The 13,426-nt window shown below is 30.0% G+C and overlaps 1 protein-coding gene across 1 annotated transcript; it reads left to right on the forward strand.

Moving 5' to 3' along the window:
- Positions 1 to 580: 580 nt before the first annotated feature.
- Positions 581 to 12,713, forward strand: LOC106477627 (sodium channel protein para-like). The gene is made up of 5 exons (XM_022381141.1): positions 581 to 643; positions 1,214 to 1,351; positions 2,483 to 2,590; positions 3,400 to 3,670; positions 8,880 to 12,713. Exons 1-5 carry the CDS (start codon positions 617 to 619, stop codon positions 9,920 to 9,922), a joined length of 1,587 nt encoding a protein of 528 aa, XP_022236849.1. The 5' UTR covers positions 581 to 616; the 3' UTR covers positions 9,923 to 12,713.
- The last annotated feature ends 713 nt before the right edge of the window (positions 12,714 to 13,426 follow it).

The following is a 13,426-nucleotide window of genomic DNA, read 5'->3' on the forward strand; positions in this document are numbered from 1 at the left end:
TGGATGATGTACTACTTTTGGCATATAATTAGACTTCAGGGTAGGTTGGTAGAGGTTCTGATGAGTAATAAAATTGAATCGGGTATATGTGTAACCTACGCTTGGTATTGCTGATGCACAAAAATATAGCTAATGAAAAGGAAACAAACAAGTATAATAGAAAAATTCAAATTTTATAAAGACAAGTAGGGATCAATATATACATAACTTAGCTAGCTATAGTAATATATACTTTGGCAATTCACTATAATTATGTTAGTCTGAGCCAATGTAAAGATAAAATTTTTTAACTTTTATCTAACTCAGTTTTTGTAGTTCTGACTTTCTTATTTCAATACTATATGAAGTATTAAAACTTTTTTTTATTACTATAGCTAGCCAGTTTATGTATATACTGATCCCCACTTGTTTTTATAAAAATTAAACATTTGTTATTATAGGTGTCTGATAACTTTGCTGTTTCTTAGATATAATAATATGCAAAGCTGCTAACATTTTTTATCAAAATATTTTGTTTATCATTAGTAATATTACTTTATTCAATATTTTCAAGGTTTCAAATAAATTAGTAACATTTTTATATTTTTAGGCTACTTTCAAAGGTTGGACTGACATAATGAACAGTGCAATTGATTCCAGACAAGTAAGTAATATATGTACAATATAGAAATGAATTTTGTATAACAAAGAACATGTTCTGAGAGAAGCTGACTATATTTGCATTTTATAGCTGTAGAACTAATTAGTTTAAAGAAACTGCTTAAAAAAAGCATTCATGTATTTTAATGTTAGAAATGAGCAAGGATACCAGAAGATAATGCTGGGAGTGTTTTCTCAGTACAGGACACCAAAATAAGAAAATTGTAAATGTAATAATTAGTATACTGAAATTTTAAAATATTATTATTTTTCTGATAAATACATCATTATGTGTTGCTTGATAGAATGAATATAACTGGAAAATGAACATGTATGTATAAGTTCCTAGTAAAATTAACATTTATTAGATTTTTACTGTATGATCCTCTTCTGATATAAAGAAATCTAAGATGGCACCTACAGTTTGGTAGTTGAATTCAGCTAGGTGAACTTACTGTTTTCTAAATAGTCATATTTGTCTTTTCAGTTTTTATGTAACATAATGTATGTAATGTTTCTATTGAAGATTTAGAAAACTTTTTGATTGAATACATTTGGTTAACTACCTTTTCAGATAAATGATCAACCAGATGATGAAGTCAATATCTACATGTACTTGTACTTTGTCTTCTTCATCATCTTTGGCTCATTCTTTACATTAAATCTCTTCATTGGTGTCATCATTGATAATTTCAATGAACAGAAGAAAAAGATAAGTTGCATTTTATTATGTTAGAATATTGATTAATTAAGAAAAGAGGGAGAAAACTGTGCCTGTTTTAAATTCTTCTAAACTGCTTAATTTTTATATATATATTTGTATGTTTGTATTAATAACTAGTTCTTAAAGAGCCCAATTATGTTTTTGAACATAATCTTTAGGGTGTCCAAAAAATGTCTGGAACAATTTTACAGGATTAACTTGACCTTCTCATGCTTTGACAGCATCATAATCAGTTATGTATCTGAAAGTAAGAAAAGTTGCAAATCACCTATGGTTCCAAACTTTTCATACACCCTGTAAAACTTAATTTTATATTTCTTGTTAATACTAAACTTTATCTTTTGCAACCATTGTGTACTGTGAGATTTGCTTCTTGATAAGTTATGTATCAAAGCAGTAAGTTTGATTTTAACAATGATTTCTTTGTTTTTCTGTCCCAAAAAAGTATATTTTCAAGTGTTTTCATTCCTGATTTTATGTATTTGTTTTTAAAGTAAAGCAATATTACATCCAGAATGAAACTCGTCCATATTATTATTATTATAAGATTTTATTTATATATATTAGATGATTTTCCTCTATGAAACTCATCCATATTATTATTATAAGGTTTCTATAAGATTTTATTTTATATATATTAGATAATTTTCCTCTATGGTTATAGCTCTTTAATAACTGAAATATAGGTACTACAAGCTGTACTGATATAACGTTAAAAAACTGTCAGATTGATTGAGTGTTTATGCAGCATAATATTTGTCTAAAGTTATTTCTTTTGTTGTTGCCACTTAAAGAGTACTTAATATTCTGTTTTCTGTTAATCCATTTTGAATAGAGAAGCATTAAGCCAACCATGGCTTTTATTGATTTTCATGTTTTTTAACATGCATGTGTAACAAGAAATAGACTCAAATTATAGTTTGTGATTTATAATATTTATAATTAACATGAATCAAAAATTTGGACTCCATCTACCAAATGGATTCTGATTAATTTCATGCAGATGTAAGGATTTATGTTAACTGATATGAGAAAGCTATGCAAAACTAAGGGCTCCTATTTTTAACTACAATATCAACCAAAAGCATAAACATCTAACCATGTTTTCTCATATTTTAAGCAGGTGGATCTTTAGAGATGTTTATGACAGAGGACCAGAAAAAATACTATAATGCTATGAAGAAAATGGGATCTAAAAAACCTTTGAAAGCTATTCCTCGACCTAGAGTAAGATTAACATTGGAAATTTTATTTAAAATGCAAATCTTAACTAAGGGCTTAAAATGTATGAAAAAAATAGTCAAGAAAATTGGTTATATTGATAGAATCCAAAAGATTTTTGATGTCATCTCTGTTAAAATGTGTATGCAAAATAAAATGTTTTTTGTTGTTTTTTTTTCAGTGGCAGAAATATCTGGGACTTTATATCTTTGTTCATGTATATGTATGTAATCTGCTAGAAATATATGGGACTTTATATATTTGTTCATGTATATGTATGTAATCTGGGAGAAATATATGGAACTTTATATATTTGTTCATGTATATGTATGTAATCTGGTAGAAATATATGGGACTTTATACATTTGTTCATGTATATGTATGTAATATGGTGCCAAAAGAACAAGTTCTTTCTTTTTTTAAGAGAAAATTTTGTAAGCAAGTGAAATGTGCACTAATTTTTTCATACAGAATGTTTAACACAAAAGTGTTGACAAACCCAAAGTGTTTATCATATAAACCCAAAATACTAAGCAATAAATATTATTAGTCAGGTTTTAAAAATTTTCAGACAAGAAAAATTGGGAATAAGGTAATTCACTTTGCTAAGATATTTTGGGTTATAGCTACATTAATTAGTCACTTAGCTTACATTTTGTGCTTAAGATAAAGTGTTGGAGGTTTGATCAGAAGTACTTGTACAGAAGTGTATAGTTATGGTTGGTCTTTGTATGTCTACCTTGTCAGTTCTTTTATTTGAAATATTATTTTACTTCATATATACTGTAATCACAATGATAATTTTCTTTCCACAGTTCAAACCACAAGCTATTATCTTTGACCTGATTTCAAGCACAAAATTTGACATGGCCATTATGTCATTCATAATGTTTAACATGATTGTTATGGGCATGGAGCACTACCAGCAAACTGAGACTTTTGAGAATGTTCTTGAGCGCTTGAATATCTTCTTTATTGCTGTTTTCACTGGAGAATGTATCTTAAAAATCTTCGCCCTACGCTTGCACTACTTTAAGGAACCGTGGAATGTGTTTGATTTTGTTGTAGTCACACTTTCCATTCTGGGTAAGGTTATTTCATTTTAACCATCTTAATGTTTGAGAGTATAAAAGATTTGTTCAAGATTTATTTAGTTTATCACACTATGGTAGTGTTTTGATTAATATTAATATATAAATTAATATTAAGTTTTGTGCTTTAGTATACATATGTATACTATGTTAATTATTTGTTCTGGAAATGTAAACATTTATTAATATTTTTTTTGATCCAGCATATTCTTCAAGTACAAAACGTTTTATTTGTTCTGTACAACTTGAGAGTTCTCATAATTTTAACATTCACGTATAAAACTTGCTCTTAACTTAATTTAAAATTATCACAGTAAGCTTATTAATGAATTCTGTATTAGAAGTATGTTCACCCTGAGCAAAGTTAATATAAAAAACTTTTTTTAATTGATAATTATCATACTCACATGGAGTATTATACACATTATAATCCAAACTGGTTAGGGTAATTTCAGATATGAGCATTCAACTTTTTTGAAATAGAATCAAACAGTGGACACACAGTTATCCCCAAGAAAAAAAGTATCTTTATAACTTTCAATGACAAATTTCTACTTTCAAAGCTGAGGAAGATGACACTGAGCATTGAGCTTCATATGGATCTCCCAAACAAAGCTTATGTTTAAGTTTCATGGCAGGAGCTTACATTGACCTTAATAACAATAATTATAACTCTTGATCAACCTTTATGCCAATTTTGCCTGTATTTTTGGGTAAATTTGTGATAGAGCTATGTTTATATACACATATAAAACCTGTATATTGTTAATAATAACCATCATCTATCAAAGTTGCCCTAGATTAAAAAATACTGTAATCCATTTTCAGATTTTTCTGTCAGTGCAATACAAAAAAGAAGTTTGTTGTTGTTGTGTTTAACTTTTATGAAAAAAAAAGTTACATTCTTATGAATTATTTTTCATGACAGTATCTACATGTATGTATAAATGTTCCAAAAACAGTAAAATTGCAATCTTGTTGGTAATCATCAGCTATAAATCTTAACCTGTTGTGTTAATCTTTAGATACTAAAGAAACCATGGTACACTATCAGTGTTCTGAAAACATACAGTAATACAACTCTTTAAATGTAACTATTTCTTATAAACTCGATAATGATGGAGAAGATTTACCAGTGTAATCAGTTTGAGTTTAGTTTTGTTTGAATTTTTTATTTACATTTTAACAAAAATGTACATTGTGCATTGATGAGAATCAGTTTCAACTGGTAGGTTATGCAGAGGATCATTTGCGAATTAAGGAAATACCTGGATCATTTCCCTGCAAATATGAAGAAGTATCTAGAAATATGGTCATGTGATAGCCAGGCATTGACCTGCATGTAAAAGGAAACCTTGCTGACTGGACAATATTCCCCAAAACTTGATCAGATGGCTGGACGAGTATGTGATATCACTCTGCTTTGAAGAAAAATATTCATACAGTGAGACTGTCAATATAGAGCCAAAGGAGACAACATTTCAATGGAATGAGTGTTCATTGTTTTTGGATGAATTCACAATGCAGAGAATTTACAATTGTAACAAATTCCCAAACCTCAAACCTATCAGGACAAAGCCTTCACCCACAAAGTGAAGGCTGTGGTTACATAAGATAATCTTCTGACTCAAAAACCTTTTTGATGAAACTCTACATTACTCCTGATATTCTTAAAATGATAATAAACAAGAAAGTTGATAAAAGCTTATAAACTTGAAGTTCACAAGATTCAAGCCTTACCTCAAAATTAATGTCTGTTTTTATATAAAGGTGGCCAGAAAGCTGGAATCACAGTGGTCTTGTTCAACCATATACCTGTCTTATAATCTGATTTTCTGTAATGGGCTTTTGTGCTTATTATCTGCATGAACATTCACTTGAAAGTTGTGAACCTAAGACTTTAACCATTTCATGAAAGATGCTTAAGAATAGGGAGAACATTGACACAGTTGTTCTCCAAAGAAGCCTGTTTTCATGTAAATGTCACTACAGAGCAACTGTCAAGAGTTAAGGGAAACATACAGAGCAAGATCCCTGAGGATAACATATGGTCTTCAAAACTAGTACTGTTGAACTTAACTATCTTTTTCAAAAATTATAAATGACCTTCTGTATTTCTTAATTTATAATTAATGTCATTTCACTTTACTGTAATTTCATTTACTAATCTAACTTGATTTATCATCACTATTACTTCAAGTATATGCTATTTCCTTATCAAGCTCAACTTCTGACAATAACTTGATAAGACTTGAAGTTATTTTTTCTAATTGCTGCTACTGATCTCCATCATTTCACAGGCACTTCTGTGACAACTTGTAGAGTATTATGAAATATCTTTCAGTTTAGGGAACCTGGTTTTTCAAAATCTTGACCTTAGTCTCTTACGTCTATCAGTTTTGGACCAGAAGTATGCTTTCTTTCTTCTGGTTGGTCTGCACACATATTTTGATTATCCCTGCTTTCAAAATGTATTTGTGGGCTCTGGAATGTTTATGCTTATGGAGATTTGAATCATATATCTTGATCTAATCAAATTATTCTCATAGAATAATCAATACATCCTTCTGCTCTTCTACTGACAGTATGATTGTCTTTTCTGCTTTGTGATTAATACTTCCATAGCATTCTTCAGTCACAAACTATCAGTGTTCTGATTTCATGTACCCAGGCCTCTAGCTCTGGTGCTGAATGTCCAGAGTCAGAGTTGGTGTCCCTTTTTTCTATATGGTGAATCTCTCTCTTCACCTTTTTATCATTTTATTTGTCATGTTTTGGCATTTCCTTATAATATATTGCTGATGGTTGTCTATTCAGTGTATTTTATTCACATCCTCAACTAAGAGAGGAGAATCTTTTCTTGTTTTGTCCTAGAATATTGTTTTGCATCAACTTTGGACATATTTCTTTTAATTTCAGCATCAGTTATCTTTGGTTTGTAGTTAGTTAGTTATTACCCAGCCATTTGCAAGAAAGGCCAGTTTTTACTTTAGAGAGCCCACTTTTATTTCATTACTGTCATTTTTCCATATATATGTTCTTTTAGTGAAGATAGACAAATTACAGCTGTTCATGCTTACATTCTTTTTTACCTTTACTTTTATCTTATTATACTTTGCTAGCTGAGGTTTTGTTTTTTTAAGACTATTTTTCATATTTTCTTCTTTCAAGGGTTACCATTTCTGCTTTTTTTCAAGTTTTTTTTTAATGTGCTCTTTAATTTTTTCATGTCTTTCTGTTCCTTCCAAATTCAGTCATGTAAGCACTTCAGATTTGACAGAAAGTGATGACTACTGCATCTCTAAAATGAAGTGTTTAAAAGAAATATGTTAAGGAATATTAATCAAGTTGAAAATGATAAGTAAAATGAAATTTTCTGTTCAACAATAAAAATATTTAAATTCTAAAATGAATGAAAATGATAATATTTTCTTTTAAAACAATGTCTCCAAATTTTGGAAATTTCACAATCTAAATTTGACAGTAAAACTAAATCATATTATTATTTTTTAAAGTAGAAGCTAGATACTATTTAGTAAATTTTTAATAAGATTCATATAACTTGGTTAAGTATTTCCACTATGAAAATAAAAATATCAAGGGATGTTAATTACACTCACCAGTCCATAAAGGGTTAAAGAAATGATGCATTCTTTCCATTGCTATTTCTTGTTGGACGGCACTTTTATTCTGACTGTATATTTATTTCTATGATGTAGATAGTACAGAAGAATGATTTGATGCTTCCCTATCATTTTCTTTTTTTTATCTTTTCATTCTCACTCAGGCTGACAAAAAACTTGTGTTTACACACTTCATTGCTATTTGTCTCACTTTGAGCTTTTTGAGGCTCCTCTCCAAAACTTTTTCTTTGCTTATAGCTCTAACCAAAGAGATCATTTTTCCCAGACATCCCTTTCTATTTGACTTCAAATATTTTTGGTTAGCTTATTTTGGCTTCTTGACTCTATACACTTCAGGAGAAATCCTTTGCATAATAGGCATTATGGATTACTATTCTTACAGATGTACACCATATATATATGAAATAATATATTTAGAATTAAAGTAGAATTCAATTAAACACCTGTAGATGAACAAGTTCCTTCCCATCCCTTTATCAATTAATCTTTCTAAAAATGTTTCTAATACAAAAATAGTTAGGTTGATGAGTAGTGGCAATATTTAAATTGGTATTCCATTTTAATGGTGGTCTTGAAGTTCTTTTGATTGTTTGAAAATGAGATTTACAAAATATGTTACAAGATAGTGTATGGAAAATTGCAGTAAAATTGTCTAGGTGAGCAGCACATCTATATATTAACTTACAGTCCATCCAGAGGTAAGTATCGAGTTCAATACTATTTCAATTCTAAGAGTGTAGATTTTGAAGCCAGAGTGTAAACTGCAATAGTTTTAGGTGTAAAGTATCACCATTGAAAGTATCTAAGGTTGCGTATTAGGTTTGTTTTCTCATTCTTGGTAACTGGATGATTAAAAGCTTTGTACTATGAAATCAATAGGTTATAAAAAAGGTTAATATTCTTTACATGCTTTGGGAAAAGTAGTGTAATGTGACCTTTTATTGAAAACATTTTATGATTTTGACTAACCTTAAAGACTAACATGTTTTGAAATTGTAAAGTAGAAAAAAAGTAAAATAATAACTAATATGAAACTGCAGTTTTGTATATATCACATTTATTGATCTTGTGAACAATGAATTTTTGAATAGTTATATTTTTCAAAAAGTGAGTTTGTAATTGCTAACAGTAATATTACCCACACATACTTTAAATGTTGTAGTAAAAGATATTATGTAAATCAACCTTTCATTGGGTATGATATTTGTTTGAATACTATTGGCTGAAATGATAACACAAATATCCAAGTATTTTCAGTTTAGATTAATATTTCCAGTTATAATAGTGTGTACCATATTTATAACCTTGATTAAATTTTGTTCCTTAACATACTGTATAAGTGCAAATTAGGAGACTAAAAATTTAAGTGTGTTGATAAGAATATAAAATTTACTTCTGGTGTTTTGTACAATTTTGAATTTTGTTTTCTTCATTGACTATAAACCTTAAAAGAAATTACTGCATATCAACACTAGGATTATTTTCAATCCTTTTGGAATAGCTTATTTGTTTTGAATTGAAGCACTAATAATAATAATAATAATATATAATTTGTTACAGGAGTGGCTCTGAAAGATCTGATTGCCAAGTACTTTGTTTCTCCAACCTTGCTCCGTGTTGTTCGTGTTGTGAAAGTGGGCCGAGTACTGAGGTTGGTGAAAGGAGCCCGTGGAATACGAACACTTCTTTTTGCACTGGCTATGTCCTTACCTGCACTATTTAATATTTGCCTTCTTCTCTTTTTGGTCATGTTTATCTTTGCTATATTTGGAATGTCCTTCTTCATGAATGTGAAACATCGCTATGGTGTTGATGATAATTTCAACTTTGAAACATTTGGGCAGTCCATGATTGTCCTCTTCCAGATCTCTACCTCTGCTGGCTGGGATGGAACTCTTTCAGGTATTATTGATGAGACTGACTGTATTTCTGGCGTTGATGGTAACTGTGGAAGTAAAGGCATTGGTGTTGCCTATTTGATTTCATATTTGATAATTAGCTTTTTAATCATCATCAATATGTACATAGCTGTCATATTGGAAAACTATAGTCAAGCTACAGAAGATGTTGAAGAAGGCTTAACCAATGATGACTATGATATGTACTATGAGATATGGCAAAAGTTTGACCCAGAAGGTACCCAGTTCATCAAATATGAAGAATTGTCTGACTTTGTGGATGCCCTTGAGGATCCTCTACAGATCAAAAAGCCTAACAAGTACAAACTCATCTCAATGGATATTCCAATTTGTGAAGGAAATACAATTTACTGTGTTGATATTTTGGATGCTCTGACTAAGAATTTCTTTGCTCAGAAAGGACGAGTAATTGAAGAAACAGCTGAGCTAGCTGAAGCTGTGCCTGCAAAAGAGAACAGAGAGTATGAAGCAATCAGCACTACCCTCCTTCGGCAAAGAGAAGAGTACTGTGTACGAGTAATTCAACAAGCTTTTCGAAAGTATAAAGGGGTTAGCCACAATAGTCCACATCAGCAACAGACCTCAGTTATTGTGGAGAGTGATGGTCATGTAATTAAGAATGGTCACAAAGTTGTGATTCATTCAAGGTCACCAAGTATTGCAAGTCGAGGGACAGAAGTATAAAGCTCCTCTAGAAGTTTGGTGAGAAAGGTTAAAAGCTTGTACCCTAAGTAGGGTATAGGGAAGGGATGTCCGCTTGTAGGAGTTGGATTGGGTTATATTTTTATATTCTTTATGCAGAAGTTACATACCATCGTGCTTAGAATGCCATTGCTTGGTTTATAGAAAATCAGAGTGTTGCCGTTATTATTTTTCTACAAAAATTGGTTGGTGTTACAGTCATTTTACATTGTTTATATGCAAACGTTTACAGAAAGCATTTGTTTTGTACAAAAGACATTTAGTTGAAAGTGTTTGACACCAAACTATTTTTGTTGCACTTTAAGGTTTTGTTACTGTACAAATTAGAGGATGAACTTGAAAATGTTTATGCTTCCATTGTTAAGATTGCTCTTTCAATCATTGTTGTTTTCAACCACTGTACTAAATTTGTTTACCAAAAGTCAGTGAATGATATCTTCACTATATTGTGACTAGAACATGACTTGTTTTGTTCAGAATCCAACTATATGGGTGATTTATAGGAATTATTAATAAGGACATCTGAGTGAAAGTAAAGAAAAGTGTATGTGAATGGTTCAGAAAGCTTACAACTTTTTCCACACAGAAGATATCTACAAAGAACATTTCTTGAAAAGAAAACTAAAGACATTACATCTTGTTGAGTTAATGTTGTCACGTAGGTGATGAAGACTTGTTACTGTGGCATATGAGATTTAAAAACAATCATCTAAAAAATAGTCCAGCAGGCAAATGATAAACATGCTTTTAAATTTTATCTTCTTTCTTAGGCTGAAAGTAAGTGTCATTTTTTATCTTTAATAGTAACAAAATATTAGAAAGTCAGTAGTTAAAAAGTACAGAGCAAATTGCAGCTTCTAGTGAAAGATTGGATATAAAGTAACCAAACCATTGAATGATTTTGATTACGTAGTAATATTACCTGTATAAAAATGTTAGTACCCTGCTTGATTGGTGTGGATTGTTGGTATTGAAAGTAAACTGTGATATGGTTAGAAAGTGTGATATATCTTACCTTGACAGTCTTAATGTTTTCTTTGTCATTTCTTAATTGGTATAATATGATCACACTTTAAATGCTCAATTTTAACATTAATTAATGTTACTAATCTAAAAATTTCCCATATATATATATATATATTAAAATGGCCCATTAGAACATCTTATTATTACTTTTAATTTTTTTGTGACACATAATCTGTTGGCCATGTTTAGATTCTTGTTAATTCTGTGCCTTTTTTTGCTGAAGTTGCCATTTAATCAGTGCTCTACATTCTTGTGGTGAAAACTAGTAACATCTGAATCATGGAGTTTAGCCTTTGAAACCTTTGTTAGAAAGTTAATAGCAAATAAACAGTATAACCTTTGCAGATTACTATGTATATTAAATAAACTACTTATCAACCTTAGACATAAGTTGTTGATAAATGTAAGTGTAGCACACTGATAGCTGGAAAGCAGTGTAATCTGAATAATGTTTTAGTCTTTGAATGTAAATAAAATAGAGATAAAATTCTTTGCACAGAGTTATAAACTGAAAATATTGTGCAACCAAGAAAAAGTAACAATTCTTTACCCCAATGGCTGATATTTATCCAAAGTATTTGGATCTGTTTCCCTGTATGCTTCTAAATGTCAGCAATTTTTTGGGGTATTTCTCTAGCATATTACTTACTTTCCTTCAAATAGTGGTTATAATAATGTTACTGACAGCCTGCACTTGCACTTTCTTGCCTTTTATAACCATCTTTTTGACATCTGCATGTTCTCAGTAACAGATGGTTCTTTCAGGAAGAGGTCAGTTTCTTAACTGATTTGCACACTTATCAAGTATTGTTGGTTTTACTTGAAACCATAACCATGTACATATACCAGTCTTTTCACTTGTTAGTAAGGGAGTAAGTTGCAGCTCAGCCGACTTTTTGCAATGTTCTGTGAACACAACTGATGCTGGACACTACCATATGGTTACTCCTTACCGCCAGAGCAGCCAGGAGGGTTAACTCCCCTTAAAACCAGAAGGTAGCTCCTTTATTGCCAGAGCAGCCAAAATGGGGAAATTCCCATTAAAGTGGCTATTTTGTTTCTCATGTGCCTTTGTGAGTTGTAACTTTTCCATCCGGGATTTTCATGCATTTGCAATTTAGCTCTTTAGGGATATCTTAATTTTTGCTTTTTTTTGCTAAGAATTTTCCAACTCATCATAAACCTAATTGTCTTTCAGAGTTCATGTTCTGCATTTTTAGAAAATAACCACTGGATGACTTATTAAGATGTTGAATCAAATACAGTTGAACTCTATAATGTTTCACTATGCATAAATTAAGGCTATGTTTTTAGCTTTAAAGCAATGTAGTATATTGACTCAATTTTTTAATTAATGATAAAAAAGAAGCATTTTATGCTAAACGAATCATTGCTTCCTAAATTAATATAGAATTAGTAATGGGAATTCTCCCAAGGTAGGGCAAATGTAGTATCATAAATTGTAGGGTCACTGAAACTTTATACTTTACATTGTGTAGTGTTACTAGAAATTCTACTAGGAATTGGTCAGTACCCTCATTCTAATGTGGGGTGTACTTAATAGACCAAAACACCACTTATCCTCTCAACTCAGTTTGAATACTTCTACTTGAGTTTAGGCTTTCAGCCATATATTTTTTTTTTTTTGTAAATGTTTTGAATTTCACAGTTTGTATCATATTTCCTGTAAGTACATCATTGAATAAATTTTTGATAATTTACCACAATAAATAATCGCTAAAGCTGAGCAATGGTTTCCTTTTTATTTCATTTTCTTTATCACTGTAATTTCTTCTTCTGTTGGTACATATATTAAAATAAAATTGCAGTTACTGCTGCAAGTAATAATAGCTGTATATGTTTGTAACTCACCATTTCCGAAATAATGTAAGTGGAAAGAATAATACCTTTTAAGATGAATTATAATCTGTCCCCCATTTAGTTTAAAAACCACAAAAAGCATAGCAGGTGTTGTCAGAGAAAAACTTTTTACAGGAATAGTAAGTGTTCAAAAACGTTTGTTTTATGCTTTAAATAAAGAATAATGATATGTTATAAATATAGAATTAGTGTATTAAGAAAAGTGATGATAAAAAGTTTGTCTTAGAAATTCGGTTATGCAAGTTGTCTAATGTTTAGTTTTCAGAAGAGGATGAAATAATGAATTCTTGCAAACATACCAAGTTTCTTACATCAGTGTTAGGTTTTCATATATATTTCTTTCTTAAGTGCATGACTATTAACAACGATTTGGGAAAAAATATATTAAATTATGGAACTTTTTTTTAGAATTTATTATGCAAATACTGTTGAATTATTACTATAGCAATAAGACAACAAAATTACTGTTTATATTAAATGATTTTAAGTGGTTAGAATTTTATTTTTTGATATGGTGGATAATGAAGTTATGCTTAAGACTGATTTTTTTTTTTTCAATTGTAAATGGTAAATAATTCC

This window comes from Limulus polyphemus, unplaced genomic scaffold, assembly GCF_000517525.1.
Source record: "Limulus polyphemus unplaced genomic scaffold, Limulus_polyphemus-2.1.2 Scaffold76749, whole genome shotgun sequence".
Lineage (NCBI taxonomy): Eukaryota > Metazoa > Arthropoda > Merostomata > Xiphosura > Limulidae > Limulus > Limulus polyphemus.